This window comes from Ostrea edulis, chromosome 10 (genome assembly GCF_947568905.1).
Source record: "Ostrea edulis chromosome 10, xbOstEdul1.1, whole genome shotgun sequence".
Taxonomy (NCBI): Eukaryota; Metazoa; Mollusca; class Bivalvia; order Ostreida; family Ostreidae; genus Ostrea; species Ostrea edulis.
Genome location: NC_079173.1, coordinates 23,697,841 through 23,717,195, shown reverse-complemented (window position 1 = coordinate 23,717,195; position 19,355 = coordinate 23,697,841). Strand labels below are relative to the sequence as shown.

At 34.7% G+C, this 19,355-nt stretch overlaps 1 protein-coding gene across 1 annotated transcript in view; it reads right to left on the bottom strand.

The window, feature by feature from the left end:
* LOC125665581 (WAS/WASL-interacting protein family member 1-like) overlaps positions 1 to 18,546 on the bottom strand; it is a 29,004-nt gene extending 10,458 nt beyond the window's left edge. The window contains exons 1-5 of the mRNA XM_048898290.2: positions 18,223 to 18,546; positions 14,601 to 14,801; positions 9,620 to 9,772; positions 5,667 to 6,520; positions 1,099 to 1,366 (exon numbers count right to left, since the gene is read on the bottom strand). Coding sequence (XP_048754247.2) covers positions 1,099 to 1,366; positions 5,667 to 6,520; positions 9,620 to 9,772; positions 14,601 to 14,790 — 1,465 coding nt within the window. The 5' untranslated portion in view covers positions 14,791 to 14,801; positions 18,223 to 18,546. The remainder of the gene's footprint in view (positions 1 to 1,098; positions 1,367 to 5,666; positions 6,521 to 9,619; positions 9,773 to 14,600; positions 14,802 to 18,222) is intronic.
* Positions 18,547 to 19,355: the final 809 nt, after the last annotated feature.

Below are 19,355 nucleotides of genomic sequence, written 5' to 3'. Positions count from 1 at the left end.
GCGTTGAAAAAAGGTCGTCGCGCGCAAAATCCCCCATGGGGATTTTCAAAAGTTGGCATGTATGCGCTCTGAAGTAAAGCTCCACAACAGCTTGTATTCAATCTTACCAATCTCAAGAGGTTTGACAGAGTCATGAATCACATGCTCCAAAAAGAATCTCTTTACATGTTAACTGCCTCACTTTACAATGAATACTGACGTGGCAATTTAATTTGCATACTGTAGATTTTGATACCTGTACTGTCAATCATAAAAATGGCAGCTGCATCAAACACCCTTAAAACTTACACAGTTTGAAAATAAATACGTAGTACATGTAAGCATAACTTGAAGTTTTGGTTACAATGTTCTTTAAAACTATGCATAGAGCCATATCTCAATTCTGATTTATCAATGTTATTTCAAACCAGGGATTATTTTAAGGACAGTCTGTAGGGGGCCGAAATAAGGCCCATTACCAGTGTTAAAAAGCAGATATTTTTCCCAATTTCTGGTTTAATTAAAATTTCCATACAATGAAAACAGATCAAATCTCCTTCATAGGCCCACAGATTACAATTTTTGCTTCAAAATTGCCATCGGTAAGTAAACCTAATTTTTTTGGCCTCTGATTATTTAAATGAGGTAAGCTTTGAACCAAGGTGAAAGTCAGAAGGAGTCCAATTATTCCTTAATGCACCGGTTTGTTTTTCTCCCTACACTGCTGGGTTCTTTTATCCATCGAACATTTTTCCCAATTTCAAGCAAATGTAGCTATTTTTCCCCAATTGGAAAGGCCCAGGCCCCTGAAATCAAGACCTTTTAAATAAAAAACGAAACTTAAATTAGAATTATATCATAGAGAGGACAAGAATTTGCAACAATACTTCATAAATTGACTTATTCAGCCACGTACACGTGTACATAAAATTTTTCTCTCGTCACACTGGCTCTTGACATCAACAGGTAACAGCTGTTGTGTATGACCTTTGATTCCGTGTCAAACAAAATACAAATCAATGTCAAATCAAAGTATGCATAGTTTATCATATTTCTTAACTCTGCACTTACATGCAACATCTGGGGACGATATCTATTGGATGGGATAGCATTACTAACCATCATTTTCGCCAGAGTAATTTCCCGATGACCGTCTAACAGGTGGCGGAGGCGGTTGCATGCTAGCACCAACACTGGGGCCCCTGGTTGGTGGGGGAGGGGGACCCCCCGGTCGACCGACTTGTCGTGGTAGTGTATTTCCTCCGTGAGGCGCATTGGAAGTGGTCCTCTGTGGAGGAGGTGGAGGCTGGGAGGGGCGATCCAACTGTGGGGCTGATCCACTATTCCTGGGAAGAGGAGGGGGCCTTGATGAGGGGGGAGGTGGAACCTAAAAATAAATCAACCAGGTCATAAATCATACTTGGTGTTGAAATCGCTGACTATGCTAAGACTAACAGAAAAGCCAAGATTGAAAAGATGGATTTAATTTTGAACAAATAAAATTATAAAATCTGACAGGATTGCTATTTTGCCTGTCTGTTTACTAAATTAATCAATATTATTCTCCACACACCATTTTTAAATAATGTATATTTTTTTCATGATATTTTGGGTACAATTCACTTGAATTTTATCTTCTTCTACAACAAGAGGCCCACAGGCCTGAGTATCATAGTCCATACAGGGAGTCTCAAGTGGGAGTCCTTTGTGCATGTATTTAGTATGATTTTTCAATTTCACAACTCCTATTCATTAACAGAAGAAGGAATGGAAGTTTGAAGCATATATAAATCACTTTAACATCTCCTAATATTATGATAGATTTTCATTAAGAGACCATAATGGCCCTGCCCAAGGACCTGTGACCCTAACCCAGAAGTCATGAATTTCACAATTTAAGTACAGTGCGGAGAGCTTCATGGGTATCATAATCATGCATTCAGTTTTTGTCAAATATATTATTTGGGAGTAGAGAAGATTTTGTAAGATTTAATACATTTCAGTATGTGGTCATATTGACCCTGCCCTAGGGCCTAAATCCCTGACCCAGGGGCCATGCATTTCACTATTTAGATAAAGGGCTTCACAGACATCATATCCATGAATATAGTTTTTCTCCCTCATATGTGGGAGTTGAGAAGATTTTTAAAAATGTGGGTTTTTTCAAAGCATATTTGTCCCCCTCCCGAGGTAACAATTGGCCTTTTGAAGAAGTTAAAATCGTAAAAATTTTAATGGACAACACACGATGTCGGACAAAGACACACAACAATTAAATGCTTTCTCTGTTGTTTTATTGAGTGAAGGTAGCTAGCTATGCAGAAAAATCAAAACCGCTTAAGTGGGTTCTAAAAAAAATTTCTGCAATGAACCCGATAAAACAACAAAGACAGACATTTTATTGTTTATATTTCAATGTATTTTCTAAAAATGTAAACTAGATTAAGGTGGCTCACTACACCCTGAAATAGTTTCTCAAATCAGTACGAATTGATTTAATGATAAAAGATACAATAAGTATATATGCCAAAAAGGCAAAAAATATGCAAATTTGGTTAAAATCATGGTTTTCAAAAAAAATTATTTCAACACATATAGGAACAAAAGACTCTGGTGGATTTGAACTCGAAATCTGCGGTTCACCAGCCCCATGCTTTAACCACTGTGCTACGATGATAGACAAACAAAACAAGGACTGAAATATATCATTGATCATTTCGTTACGCAACAGCCATAAATGCAGAATTTGACCTTGAAGATGATCCTTATTTGGTAGTGATTACGTGGGCAGGTGGTACTAAACAACCGGATTGAACAACAAATACGTATTTATTGTCTATGATGAAAGCAATGTCAATTTTGAAAGAAACATAAGAGAAAAGATTCAGTAAATATAAATATCCATAAAGTAACACCCTTTACTCTGGGGTAATGCTGCAATAAATAAATCAAAGTCGACATTATATCAGGTCCTCCAATTACTTCTTTTTTCACATTTTCTTTAATTATCTCCCTTTGATTATAGGCTGTTCCCTTTATTTTCTCTTGATGTGAATGCCCCTTGCCCAATGGTATTATGGACAAACTATCAAAACAATTTTCTAATGGCCCATACTAAAAATGTTGATGTACACCCATCAATGACTATATATGCATGCCCAAAGGCTCAGGTGAGCTAAAAACTACATGCAACACATGTGCCTGTTCTATAACAATAACATAGTAAGTACTACATATATAAGCTGTTGTCACAGCTAGCTGTGTTATTGAGAGATCAGCTGCTAGAATTGTGGAGGGAGGCTTCACACTCAAAAATAGGACTTTATCAATTTTATTTTTATAAGTTGTTTGCTGTCATAACAGGAAACAAGCGAGTCTAGTTAACATTTCAGCTCAAAACAGTCTGTTCACAAAGCCTACTTAAGATGTATTCATGCAATACAAATCAACACAAGACCCTGATAAGTAAACTTGTTGACTATTAATTTGATATAAGATACCTATTACACCAGTAAGACACAACAGAGTACAGTATAAAACAGTTACTTAGGGATTAATCCAATAGGCCAGAAATATTTTTGTAAGTAGGTAGAAGATGAGGACAAATGACTCCTATGAAGTATACAAGAATCTACTTGTTATTCAGGAGGAGACACGTTGTACAGACTGAGAGGATCTCGAGTACAGGATGACCTCTTAAAGGATGGCTGCCACATTATCTCATTGCCTGACCCGGGTGACCCCCAACATGAAAAAGGCACTATTGCCCCCAAACTGGGAGTGAGGATTTCCCAATAACAGTGAAATAAATTTGGTGGGTTTTAGTATTAAGAATGATCCTTGTAACTAAATCCGATATTGGACAAAACATCAATTACTTTTACCCAAATTCACTAGTCAGAAGTCCTAATACCAGTCTCAGACCTAGATATGAGAGTGCTATGGTTTAAACCTGCTGTACATGTTATCGTGAGAACTTTATTTAAATATCAGAAAAATTTGGGAAAGACTTGATCCAGAGAGCTACAGTTCTGCAGCTACTTCTGTCTAATTCTCTAATAAAATGTAATATGCATAGTATATGGTGACAAGGACTTTAAAGTCGAACTCAATTCACAAAGATACATCCAAAATAATACATACTAATTGAATTTTAATTGAGCTGTAATTGGCAGCAAATTATAACCAAGTGTAAATTTAAGTACACCTTTTGGATCAATTAAGAAAATGACAATGAAAAAAAAACACAACACAATTTCAGTTGCTTTGACACTGATTTTGAGAAATAAAATAATTCCTGTTTTGCAAGATGGTATTTTTAGGATGTACATGTGGTATGTAAGTAACTTAATTTAGGTAAGATGCTTGGAAAGGAAGATGTGCGAATGCACACTATACATTTGTTGGTGTTGCCGCAATGTCTGGAAAATGTGGTCCGAAGTGAAAATTAAAATGTGCCATCCATTATTCTCCAATATATTCCCATGAATCAATAGATTAACAGCAAACTGATACAAAACTTCCTCAAGAAAAATAAATATACATGTATATGGGTTTGAAATGTAAATCTTAATGAGATCATATCCGTTTCATGTTTTTGACCTGATTAGACATTGTATATTGCCTTAATTTAAACAGCTGTTAAATGTAGACCTAGTCTATAGCTTTTCTGTATCTTACTTACGGTTTTTACACTTCGTATTTTGCTAATTTAATACAACAATAAAATCGATCACTGATAATTTCATTTCACTATCATAAAAAATAATCAATGTATGTTACAAACAATGTAATAGATGACTGAAGCGTATTTGACACTCAACGAAACATAATTGTCTGCGTATTAACACACATATAAACAAACATGGTGACTCACAAACAAGTTGACTCTCTTCCTCGTGTGTATAAATTTAGTTTTGTTGGACTGTGTATTCAGAGCAGATAAGATAATTACTTCACAGTGATATAATAATATGTCAAAATCAAACTAAATACTAGAATATCTTGCAAAATAGACCCCACAATCTCACCTTTTACACCAGTACACACCACAAATTTTGTTTTGTCATCAAGTAACCTAATTTGTAACTGTATAAGAAAACAATCACCTGTATATTTCTGAGCTGTAGGTTAATTAAGAAATAAAATTCTTGTTTTCGTGGATGGTGCAGGATAACCTCCCCAGTCTCGAAACGTTGTTTGAAATAAAAAAGCCTCGGCTAGCACACCTCGACTTTTATAGATTTCAAAACAACATTTCTCAGCCTTAGAGGTTATTTCGCAACATCCTCCAAAACGTGAACTTCATTTCTTAATAAAATCAGTATAAAATTTATTCTGTATCAAGTATGTCTGGTGACACAACAACATTAGAGCATACATCCTGTCCTTGTTTATATTGTGAGCATGACAGTAGTACATATACATGTAATACTGGCAGTTTAAACATCTTACTGACTTGGACCAGAAATTCAACAAGAGAAACAGAAGATTTTAAATGATACAATTCAAAATACTTAAATCCAAATTGCTGAATCAATTTTATGATTATTATGTATATATCCTTCATTGTATACAAAATGTAGAACTATATTCCTTTGATTTACTGAGGTGAAATTACATTTCTATATGCTAACTGTTCAGTACATTCGTAATATCACACGAGAAGCAGGAAAACTTAAACTTACCGATCCACTTGGTGGTGGAGGTGGCAGAGGCCTGCCAACCATACTAGGGGGTCTGTTGTTGGGTGGTGTTGGTGGTGGAGGTGGGGGCCCAACAGAAGGTGGCCTGACTTGTGACAATCTCCCCGTACCAGATGTTGGTCGTTTTCCTCCACCAGGAGGCGGTCTGGAAGGAGGGGGAGGTGGCCCCCCTCTGGGCATTCCTCCATTCATTCCATCAAGAGCACTGTCAACTGATTTAGGTTTTGTAAAGTTAGGTGGTGGAGGTGGGGGCAGACCTGTTTGTCCAGGTTTTCTATTCTGTGCGGGAGGCCTTGGCGGACCTGATCCTGGACGTGAAAAGTCACTAATAGAATCTGGTTTGTGTGTTTGGGGAGGAGGGGGTGGTGGCCCTGCATTAGGTCTTGATGCACTGTCACTAAAATCAGGTTTGCTGGTTTGGGGAGGTGGAGGTGGGGGACCTCCACTTGACATTGAAAAACTGTCACTTAATTCAGGTTTACTGGTTTGAGGAGGGGGAGGTGGGGGGCCTGGTCGGCCAGACACATCTCCATTTAGTGAGGGCTTACTATGGGAAGGGGGAGGTGGTGGGGGGCCTCCTATACCCCGACTTGAGGGTCCATTTGGGAAGCTTGGTCTCACAGACGGTCCATTAAATGAAGGTTTGCTTTGTGTGGGAGGTGGTGGACCCCCACCAATACTTGAAGGTCCATTTGACACAGGTCCATTAGACATCTTTGTCCTTTGTGGAATAGTCACTCCTCCTTTTGTGGGTCGAAGTTTTGGCATTCCACCGGCAAACAGTCCGCCTAAACCCATCGGGGCACCACCACCGCTCATAGAGCTTCCCGATTCACCTACAGAGACGTACAGCAATAAATATTTACATTGAACAGTAACAATAAATTCTTATATTAAACAGTAACAATAAACGCTCAATATATTGAACAGTAACAATAAATGCTCAATATATTGAACAGTAACAATAACTGTGTATAGTGATAAAAGGGTAAATAAAATATGAGGGAGCTTGAGTGGACTCAAAAAAACCGTGGTTTGTGACGATGACAGTCACTCAGCTTCAAAACAAAATTCATTTGTTGATTTATACTATTCTATGAGATTGACTCATGCTAGGACCAAACTTCAACTACGAATCTTAAAAATCATATCAGTATTTGTATGAGCACCAATCCCACTAACAAATTTATATCCTTTGTTTCATTGATGTCTGTACTAATGACATCTAAAATGAATGCACTGGAAAAAATATGAAGACATAAGGTTCATTAAAATAGGTTCACATGTATTTCAAGGAAATTACTACAGAGAACAACAGGACGGCTAGTAAACATTATTTCCTTGAGTTTTGGTGCCCCCTTCTATTCTTCCTGATATCCTACTACAACTACTGAAAGATTGAGTCACTACTATGAGTCACTACTATCAACCTGACCATTGTTTTCCTGCAACGGAGTTATAGATTTTTTTACCCTTTTATCACATGTATACACACTGTTACCTCATTCAACACTTAGTGCCACTAGATTAAGAGTAAGAAACGAGATGCAGCCTTCACCTATAATCAAATAATCTAATATGCATGGTCTTCAAATATCCTAATGTGGTACTGATATCAATGTGTTTGGTTAATAATTTTTGTTAAAAACTATTTTTAAACATTTTTTAATATAATGAAATTACATGAAAAATGACAAGAAGTTTTAAAACATAAACGTGATGAAAATAACCTTTAATACACATCCCTGTGTTTATATAACACTTAACCGTTTGTACGATTAATACTGATTTCCTGCGGTAACCACAAACACTTCTGGTCATGTGACTGACCGACACCAGTGTTTGGTTGTCCGACTCCCAGATTGTGTGAGTGGCCCCATAATAACGACTCAATATGAAAATACATCATCTATACATAAAACACTAGACGACAAAGCCCTAACTCTAACCAACTTGTCCATACACATTTAACAATCAATTCACTATCAATGTGTTCAATGCATTATGTGCATTTATTTGAAGACTGTTTCCTTCAGCATGCTTAGGAAAAGGCAAATTTTACTGTAAAATGGCTCAACTTTGAGGGGTTAAATTTTCGTCGTTTGCGGAAAAACATGTTTGTGGGAACTCAAATTTTATGGATGAGGAAATCTAGTCTTTCTTACTTCCATTTATTTCTGTTCTTTTTTTTTTTTTTGATTTTTGGTGGAGGATTTAAATTTGTGACTATGCTTAGCCGTACCACAAAAACTGAATCCATCAAAATGATCAACAAATGTGACAGTCTATAAGACTAGTTCACTTACTAAATGTATGTTAGAAACACAAGTTGTTAGTACCATGGTAACACAATTTAATCCCTGACCAGTACTGTACAGTTATGGAGTTTAATGTATATACATACAAGTACTACTATGTATTAATAGTTAATAGGTACACATGTACTTTGTACCATTGCTTTGGACCCAGTTGCTGAAAGATTAGTTAACTTTAACTAACAGTTAACTTGCCATTACGACTCCAACATTTATATAGTGATAACTAGATGTTAACTGTCAGTTGAAAACTAACTCTTGTGCAAACGAGTCCTAGTTGATTTACAGATTTACCATATAAGAAGAATTTTTAGCGAGGATTTAATTTTGACATTATTACCAAGGGTGTTGAGATCGCTAAAATTGAATATCGCTGATAATTTTTTTTTTCATAAAGAAGGTAATAGTTATCAGGCTATCTTTTCTGGAATTACAAAGTTGCTAAAATTAGCCCTTGCTAAATATATCCATTTTTATGGAAAAAATGCTAAATTTGTGTCTTGCTAAAAATTGTACTTAAACAGTAGATACTATATGATATTAATTTTATAATGATCAAAGTCACAAAGTATGATAAATATATCGTCAAGATTATCAATGTTATCTATATATCAAACTGGGAATTTTTTCCGATATGCATCAACAACCTCAATGACCATTACGATACACACCTACGTCATGTTGAAGATAAAACTCAAGGTGTACTACATTAGATAATCTATTATATACATGTACAATATTGTACTCTTTTAGAATGTAATCTTATCATACAGTATTCTTTTTTATCGTATACAAATATTAAAGTCTGGATATTTGAGAACCCGATAACAACCTTTCCCCTCTAATATATAGTATTTGGTCGAGATTCATGCCCTTTCTTTATCCAACCATGCAAAAATATCGCAGACTCGTTTTCTGAAAACCAATTGTTACGTTCTCCTCCCTTTGTTAGACACTGATATAACCACCGATCCCCATGCCAATAAGATTACCCTGGGACTCGAAAGAATAGGACTGTGAATGTCTCAGTTTGGTTTTGGAGTTACCCTCTGGAGTGAGACTGAATTTACGGTCTTTGTTTGGCGATTTTTTCGCGACTAGATCTGGAAGAGTAAATTTATGACAGAGCAACTCACCACAAAGTTTCCAGCGCAAGGTCTATATATTCTGTAAATTTATAGTTCTTTGTGGAAGCATTCATGGTGCAATAACACCATTCTTGATATAAACAATATAATGAAAGCAGTATACAAAGTATAATAAAATAAAATATATTATAAGATTTAGGTCAAGTAAGCTACAGTACACACACATTTACACAACATAAACAATTGCTATACATGAACATTATGATAACTGAGGGTACTGCTACATCTATAAACAATACTTTACATGTAACAAGCTTACAATGTGATATAAATACAGTCAAACCTCGTTATCCCAACAGGACCGAGAAAAAACTTCCTCGAGGATTCGAGGGTAAAAAAGTGGTTGGGACTTTTAAGTCACTTCGATGGTGTTCAAGATACGGAAGTTCAACAATGTGATATATATACAGTTGTTAAATCTAAAGCTCTGTTACGATTAACTCTGAGCTAAGCACTATCACCACACACTTACTATCATCATGGCTGCGGTTCCACGAGTTTGGAATGTTTCTGTCCATGGCACCACTATTAGGCCGTGCAGCAACTGTGTTAAACTTCCCTCCTCCACCACCAGGGGTCATCGGCATCCCCATCATACCACCGCCACCTGATGGCTTCTTGGAATCTGTCAAAACAAGGGAGGTAATAAGTTAGCGATATCCTAGTAAGTTACTAGCGGTCATTTAATCTAAACCTTGCTATACATTTGTTATATAATTGATTTATCCATAAAAGGTTTACATTTTAAATCTTCAGAGAAATTTCAAAGCATATCCTGGTAAGTTTCTTCAATTAATATAGAGGAAAACTATTCTTGTTTCCTCTTTGCAAGAGAAAAAGATTACTTCCCTTAGGTCAATGATGAAATACCCATATTTTCTCAGTAAGTTGCGAAAAAAACATGAGTATTGCAAATGGTACATCATACACCCTTCTGACAGTGCTGAAAAAATTTCCAGTGCAATATCTGTATCAAAAATGAGAAAAAGTCCAGGAAACTATCTAACCTACTTTTAGTCCTAAAAGTAGGTCTCAGTGCACCAATTAAGCTGAGATGCAAACTGAATCTGTATTTCTCTGAGAGGAAGGCTATGACTACATTTCAAGGCAATACCTATATCCATAACGAAAAAAAACCCTGGAAAACAGTTTGACCTACTTTAGCCCTAAAGTAGGTCAAGATACACCAATCTAGTTGAAATGCAAACTAAACTTGTATTCCTCCGAGAGGAAGCTTGTGACTGAATTTCAGGACAATATCTGTATACTAATTTTAAAAAAAGGGTCTGGAAAACTGTTTGACCTACTTTTAGCCCCAAAATAGATCATGGTGCACCAATCCAGCTGAAATGCAAAATCACTCTTACACTTCTTGAGGGAGAATTTGTGACAAAATTTCAACACTGTACATGACGATGACGGGCGTATAAGATAATTGTATATTCCATTGCATTCATCATACCTCCACGCAATCCAAGCGTAAATGGAAAATCTTTAAGATTAGAAAGTCATTTTAGATTGATTTACCATGTTTCCTGGTGTTAAAACCTGCCTCAATAATATAGACACCATCATCCCAATGTACATGCATCATATTTTACAACTGCAGAAAAGTAAAGTATAAATATTTGACAGGGATCTGTGTTCTGGTTTTTACGTAAATAACATTGCAATCAGAGGGGAGGAAAAAAAGAGACCACATGTGCATATTGTTAATATCAGGCCAAAAATAAAAATTGATTTGTTTGATGTACTCCGACCGACCCGTCAAATTTGCTCCTACCCTATCATTTTTTTCAGCAATTTTAAATTTCATTTTTTTTTTGGTTCCCTTGAAAAATAGAAAATTCTCCTTACTTTAAAACTAAATATTAAAAATTTTCATGACATTAAAAAACAAACAAACAAAAACACCTACCTACCGACCCACCTTGAAAACTGTGGGTCGGAGTACATCAAACAAAAATATTTTTAATGATGGCCTCATGAAACTAGGATAAAAACACATTTTGGAAGTCAAGTCTGCAACACAAGATTCCAGTGAAGCATGAAGTAATGCTTTCTGCTTGATTACATAATAAAACACCCCCAGAAAACCTACAAAGTGTTGATGCATTATCATGATTATAAGATAATAACGTCTGAAGCATTTGTTGTGGATGTTATTCACTGACCAATATTATGACGAATGCCAACTTTTACGACTTCAAACATGATGACTCAGGAAAAGGACCTGGTCAATTTATTAACACAGCATTATAATATGGATTATACAACAACCAATAGAAGTTTACATTTAGCATTAAAAACAATTTCAAACTCGCTAGCCTCTGGCTTGAAGAGAGGAACTGTCCCTGTCCTGTCTGACATCTAATACATTGATTTCTAATACTTCTAATGCAGATGTAGTAATATTTTTATAACAATCTACTGACCCAACATATTCTCTTATTGATCATTTTCACTAGCAAGTGTTTACCATCAAACAAGGGATGGGATTGTAAACTTTTGACTGACTAAGATGCTTTTAGGCATTTCTTAGTACAAAATCTGTGTTCGAAATTAACCACAGACTGATAGACTACCGTATGTCAATTGTAATTGAGATAGACCAAATTGTCCATGCAGATTTTCTAGATTTAAAGCAATAAAGTTATTCCAAATGACCCTGCATGGTCAGTTGACATCTGAAAAACATTATGAGAAAAGTAGGATATTGTTATGGAAATGGAAAGAAAATATGCTTTCTAAGTACATTACAAGTAAATGAAAATGTTTTATATTTGTGTTATTTTTTTCTCAATGTTTCAGTCTATGCCAATTCGATGAGGTTTATGTCATCTTGTTTTGGCATCTAGACCTGTGGTCAATACCAAAATTTAAACAAATTACAAACACTGCAAAACTTTACTACACTTCTTCACAGCTCCTACTACCCTCTCTAACCATTAAGGACATGCGGGACGATGTGGTAAAAAATAACTTGTTAATGAATATTTTTTCTTTTTTTCATGAAGCACCATCAGGATGTCCTGTACAATGTGTATAAATTCCATGGCCACTTTCTAGGTATACAAGGGAGATAGTAAGCTTTGAATTACCCCCCCCCCCCTTTTCAAAAATTGTGAATTTTACAAGATCATTCCAATTTTCAATTTAAAAAAATAATTTGATGGAAATTTTATCTATATCTTTTACAATAATCTTTAGAATATATGCAAAATATAAAATATATAATAATAACATGCTTAAACACAACCATATAATAAGAAATTGGGAAAATTTAAGGATTTGGGGTGGAAATTGGTACTCAAAAACAGGGTAGTCCAGATATTAAATGAAGCACTGCTCAAAAACTTGTCAATGAATTTTTTTTGCAAACACTGCAATTAAAAGCTATTCATATACCTAACTTCCTGTAGAAATATGAAGGGGTGAAGCTAATCTTGATTTTGAGGTAGGCGTCCTTGAACTTACACATTGATATGTTCATTTGGGGTTAGGCTTGGCGATATATTTGTCATTAATAACTTTCAAGCTTATATTCTTTTCATGTACAACTACTGTTAAAAGTAATGGGGGATGGGACAGTCTCAATTTATTTGCACTACAAAATAAAAAAAACAACTAATTGTCAAAGACGGGGGGGGGGGGGGGGGGGCAGCCTAATTCTTCGTGCCTGTTTTGGAATACATTGTTAGAAACTATATTTGTTTTGAACCTATTGAAATATTTAGAATTGTCATGATTATGGAACAAAAATTTAGTTAATGAAAACAAATTAAAATTTTTTTTTTTTTAAAATATACATGTACAAAATGTATATATTAAACATGGATTCGAACAAATCGTCTAGTCTAGCTCTAAACAATACGTCTTCTTTCAAACCAAAGGTTAGATCAAGTTAACGTCAATATGAGCTACTACTTCCTTTACAAGATCAACAACATTTCCGCGGCCATGGCAGCTAATGTCGCTTGACTCGATCGTCTCCATGCTATTTTTCAAGGTATTTATGTATCGCACATGTTGTGACTTTGCACCTTTTTCATTTTCACACGTCTACTTCTCGCATACATTCCGACGTGTGTCATATTTTTTACATTAGTTACCATTTCCGCAGAAGTGTTTCGTAAAGTTAGTAAAAATAATTTGGAGTATGAAATAGTTTGAGAGATAAAGCGTACTTATGTTTACATGAAAATGCTTGCAAAAATAAAACATTCCTAGTATGGACATTAATACTTGACCAAAAGTAACGATTGTCGTCATAAGGGGGTGGATCGTGGATCGATGCATTTCTTCGCCGGAAGCGCGCCCATGGATGAGGTGAGGTTAAAAGGCCAGAACCGAATCCCTGAATAACGTGTTACATGTATTTATATTTTCACCACAGATATGTGAGTGAAATATTCTCGAGAGGGACGTTAAACAATCATAATACTGTACGTCTCCTCATAAACATTCAGTACATGTTCTATATATAGTATTATTGAATTTGTGTATGTAAATACATTTTCGAACCTAAACTAGATTTTTTCCCCATTGAAATTCATGAATTTCACAATCTACATAGATTTTATTTCATCCATTGCATCTTTATGCAGTAAAATCACTAAAGTAACAAAGTCATTGATATTCAATAGCTTTAAAGATTAAGTTGACACTAGATGCTGTATACTATTGAAATTATCAAGCACCTAGGTTACCCGTCAGGGACATAATGCATTTTTACACTGTTAGTAATAGAAAAATAATGCATACAGAGTTAGTTTTTCACACAATAAATTAAATTATAATTTTTTTGCTCCCGTCCTTCATCAATTAACCAGTGATACTTTTTCCTTTCATTAATAACCCACACAAGTTATTTTTAATTAACTTGTTTACATTACTTCACGTCAACCTCCCCCACTTCACATCGATTATACCGAAAGATTTTGGCTTATGCATTAATACGAAAACAAAATTTGTTTTTATGTAGTAAAAGCTTTAATCCAAGAAAAGTATTGAAAGTCTTCGGAAAAAGTGCAGAAATTTGTTCATCTGTTGCTAAAAATGTCACCCCAAAATGTAAATAACACCCCTGACAAAGTAACGAGTAAAAAACTACTAGTCTACACCTGCTACATGTCTTCCGTCACAACAATACATTAAAGTATATGCACTGCATCTTCTTTAACATCATGGAATCCAAGAATGCATGTATATTGATAGGAAATACACACAAACAAAATAAAAAAAACCAAACAACATTTCAGATGAAATAAATGACCCCCGTAAGATAAAAAGTAACGAATTGCGTTATTTTTTATAAAAAATTATGTGTGTATAAAATTTTGTGCGTTATTCTTCAAATAACATGTTTGCATTATGCCCTCAACTGGTTTAGAACTATATATATCAACTAAATCTTATTCTCATAGCCAGATAGATTATGCTTTTGTACTTACTTCCAACCACAGGTGCACTCCTGTCATTAGTGACTGCTTTCTTTAACCTAGCTCCTTTATGAATATCCGATAGGAGGGCCCCCCGACTCACTTCTCCACCCCCTCCTTTACTTTTAGGGGCCGCCTTAAATGGAGGTGGTGCCGCTGGGGCAGAAGGGGCAGGGGGCGGCGGCGGTGGGGGAGGCGGCATTCTGATGAAACCTGTAAAAAAATCATATAGAATTGTTATCATCAATGCTAATTCATGAATATATCAGTCATGCTTGTGACAGGAACAATGTTCTACTTTGTAAATAAAATGCAATGAACACGTCAGACAGCAACCTGCCTATGGCTGCACACAATGGTTTGGGGTCCACCTGTTTCCCGAAATCTGTGACCCTACATCTGTTGATTGCTTGATTATCAATACAGGTTTTAACACTTCACTAAGCTGCATCTGAGAAGAAATTTAAGCTGACCAGGGGATAGTGCATCAGGTGATTCCTTTCAAACAATAGTAACAAGAGTATTTAACATGGCAGCCCTCAGCAACCAATGTTGTGTTCATTTTTTGGTGTCCGCAAGGCCCTTAGTTTTCCGATCTTTGTTTGGCCAAGTAAAATTAATTAGTAGATTATCATTCCCGCCCGCCCCTCGAAAATCTCCCCGCCCCGATTTTATTTTTATTTTTCAAAATTACGATTTCTGGATATTTTTATGTCCGGTACGGTATCGTAAACATACTTTGTTTCACTTTGCCTTTTAGAAACCCAAATACACATGTATTAAATTATGATTTATAAAGCCTTTTCTCAATGAGAGAAGGTATTTTCGAGGTCAAGAATACCATGGCGAAAAATAAAAAATAAAATCCTCCCACCTGCCCCATTTTTTTGTGGAGTTTGAATGATAATCTACTAATTAATTTTACTTGACCTTAAATAAGTAAACTATATTTCTGTCCTTGAAAACAGGAGGTGAATATCATTAACTAAATGCTCTACATTTTTTGATGAACATGGCGAAATGCATACTATAATGTACTTTGCAGATAAATTGAAAAAGAAAAATAACATTTTTTGCGAATATATTTTGCTTAAAAAGGCAATTAAAATCTATAAAGAAAAATTTGACTGTAATTATTCAAAATACATTTAATATAAAACCTGATGTACATTTCTTGTTTAGAAATGATGTTGTAAAATCAGCTGAAAATGTTAAATGTAAATTTTACTACTCGGTGTTTATAAATATGAAATATGAAAATAGATGGAAAAAATGTTTTAATATCAGTTATTCTAGTTGGAAAAATGTCTATATCACAAAAATTAAAAAAATGTATGAAAAAAGAATATCAGAATTTAACTATAAACTACTAAATGGTACTTTGAACAATAATGTATATGTAAGCAAATGGAACAAAGATGTGTCTCCATTATGTGAAAGATGCAATGTAGATGAAGACATAAAACATCTTTTGTTTGAATGCAAAATTGTTAAACATATTTGGGAGAAAATTAGCTCCTTTTTGAAATTTGAAATTACATGGAAAACTATTGTACTCGGATACTACATGTATAATGAAATCAGCGAAAAAACATCCCTTTTGAATAACCTTGTATCTTTTATAAGTTTTTCTTTTTTAAATATAAAATGAAATGTAGACTACAGAAGGAGAAAATGTTGGATCAAGATCTCCTACATAAACTTAAATATGAAATTCTTATTCAGAATATGGTAGTAGCCAATATTGGCAAGAATAGACATGATTTTTATAAGAATGTAGGAAACTGTGTAATTTTGGAATGAAGATATTCTGATAGATAGGCATTGTGAAATGAATTTTTGATATGCATTATGAAATGAAATTTCATAATTTCTATGATTGTTGTGATGTATTATTTATGCATTAAGAAATGAATTTTTGTGATTTTTTTCCCCTGATGCATGGTGGATTTTATTTTGATGTATAGATGAAATACACTATGATTAATATGATGTATGTACATTACAATTTTCTTATGCATGATATGTATTTTGAAATGCATCACTATTATTATTATGTATGCATTATATCACTTGCAGGGTTGGCAAAAAAGTGGTCAATATGAGTATTGACCAGGCCGGTGGTCAATACTGGTTAATACTGGTCGATTGAAAATTATTTGGTCATTATAGTCTGTGTTATTTATTTTAAATGTTTAAGTGACCATTATGGTAAATTCTGTAATTCATAACATGCACTATCAGTTTATAATATACTTATAAGTCATAATATTACATAAATAATGTACAAATGACTCTGTTGAATTGGGGGAAGATGTAAAAGTTTCTATTCAAATTCCTTAGTTTAACAAGAACTACCTATAAGTATTGTTTCATCAATCTTCATTTTAACTGTTGAATAAACATAAAAAGGGGGTGGGTTGGTGATGTTTTCATAACAATAACAGGCACACTGGTCATCTCTGGTCCCAGCCTATGATTATCATGCTTATTAACACCTGTCAACTCTGCTTCCTGTGCTCAGGTAATGTCCAGCTACCTTTTTTTCTTAATCTGTCCAAGTACATGTATTAAGAGGTCTGTCTCCAATCGTCAAGCTATGCTATAGAAGTTGAACTGTGACCCTCTGGTAGGTACTGAAGATATTGCAGTCAGTTTCAGCAAACCAAATATATTAAACTTATGAAATTACATTTGATTATCTAATGAAAAATATTAATCAACAATTGATCCATATAATGAAAAGACTTAATTTATCTTTATCTTTGCAAAAAATGTACAAAAATAGGAAAATGGACAGTTTAAATCACAATTGACCATTATTGACCACTTGGGGAGTATTGACCGGGACGGTTAAAACCACTGGTTTTAACCGCCCAACCCTGATTATATGACAGTGAAAAAAAATATGAATTTTTCTGATCTTTCTGATGTTTGATATTCATTATGATTGTTATGAGGTATCTATAGATTTTAAGCACATCTTAATGAAAACCATGCAATCAACAAATCATACAACCAAGGAGTGGATCAAACAACCAAGGATGGGGGTTGGGTTAGAGTGGTAATTTACATCCCACTCTGGCCACTCGAGAATCTTTCACTGATCAATATGGAGATGTCATGACACCATTGCCGGTGAAGGGCTGCAAAATTCAGGCCTATGCTTACTGCTTTAAACAGACTGAATCAATAGAAACTCATTCAGTCTATAAAAAAAAAAAAATACCAAAATACTAGGTTTTGTTTTTGGTCAGTGTACTATTGAAAATAGACTTTAGGGTTACGACTACATGGGTTGGGGGTGTAAATTAGTTATAAACTATAAAATAAAATACAGAGATTGAACATTATAATATTTCAGACTAATTTCTATGACATATCTTATACAAGTACAGTACATGATATCTCCATCAATAAAAAATAGCCGAATGTGTCTTTTCGTCCAATATTGACAGGCGATTTCCTTAATCCGGAAATAACACTGGGATTCAGTATTTCACTGTGGGTATTAAACCAGACCATCACAAAGTCTACGAAATGGAGAAAATTCACAACGTTGTGACTGTTTCAATATTAACTTTTAGTTGTCTTGCATTTCATTAAATGAAGTAAATAAGCACCATTCACCCACCTCGCCCTACTTCAGTACTTGTGACACATCGGGGGTTGTGTATCGGGTCTTCACAGTCAGCTGCAGCATAAACAATGGGAATGTATCACAAGGTCAATATTCCCGGTACGTCAAGTTGTTTCTAAGCAGTGAAACATCCTCTCCCTCGGTTTGTCGGGGCTACTTTAAGTTTAATTTGACACCCGGAAGACTATGTTTTTTCGGACGGTAAGCAGGAAGCGAGTCAGTCAAAGTTCCAAGATGGCGACTTCTCGTACAGGGGTCACAATATTGATCAATTGCGACACCCCCCTGAACGGGTTATACTAATCGAGGCGAGCACGTAGAAATGAAGGCAAATCAACCAAAACTTGTGTTGAGCAGATAAAATAAACAAAGTACAAATATAAATTTTAAAAAGAACGAAAATATTCAAAGTAATACTTTCCATCCCCTTTAGAAATGGGGTTTCGGATTTATTTATTTTTCGATGCCTTTTGTTATTGAGATGATATGAAATAGGCCTAATCATGTCTTCAAACTTACCTCCCTTGAACTGTTATGTCGCGACAAATGCGGAACTAGGCCCATGTATATATTTGAGTTGTAAAAAAATATGCTGACAGTGCTACCCTTTGAGCGAGCACAGCTACATCTACATTATGTAATATTCAGGGTTTTGATCAGGTTCAATTTAAACAAAAAAAAGTTGGGGAAAGGGATTTGACAGCAGAAACAGATTATTTAAGGTGGATCCATTAATGATGTGACTGAAAAAACTTTTTGTATGTAGCCATCTTTTTTAAGATGAAAGTGATCAATCCAGCAAGATGTCTGACATTATCATATCAAAACAAGTATAGGTCCACATCAGAAAATCACACATTTTCGTAAAACTGATTTAGGCCGATTATATATATATAGAATTAGATGAAAACTTGTTCAAATGACAAATTTTTAATGTCAACAGTTTAGAAGTTTAATGTGTACATATGGGGAAATCATTTGTGGATATTAAGGAAATCATTATATAATATATACATAGACAAATCAGCCGAGATTATGGAAATACCGATTAATTATGGAGATACCAATTATTGCCCTTGACGACAATTTTTAAAATTATGAATAATGATTATCTAAGGATATTATAA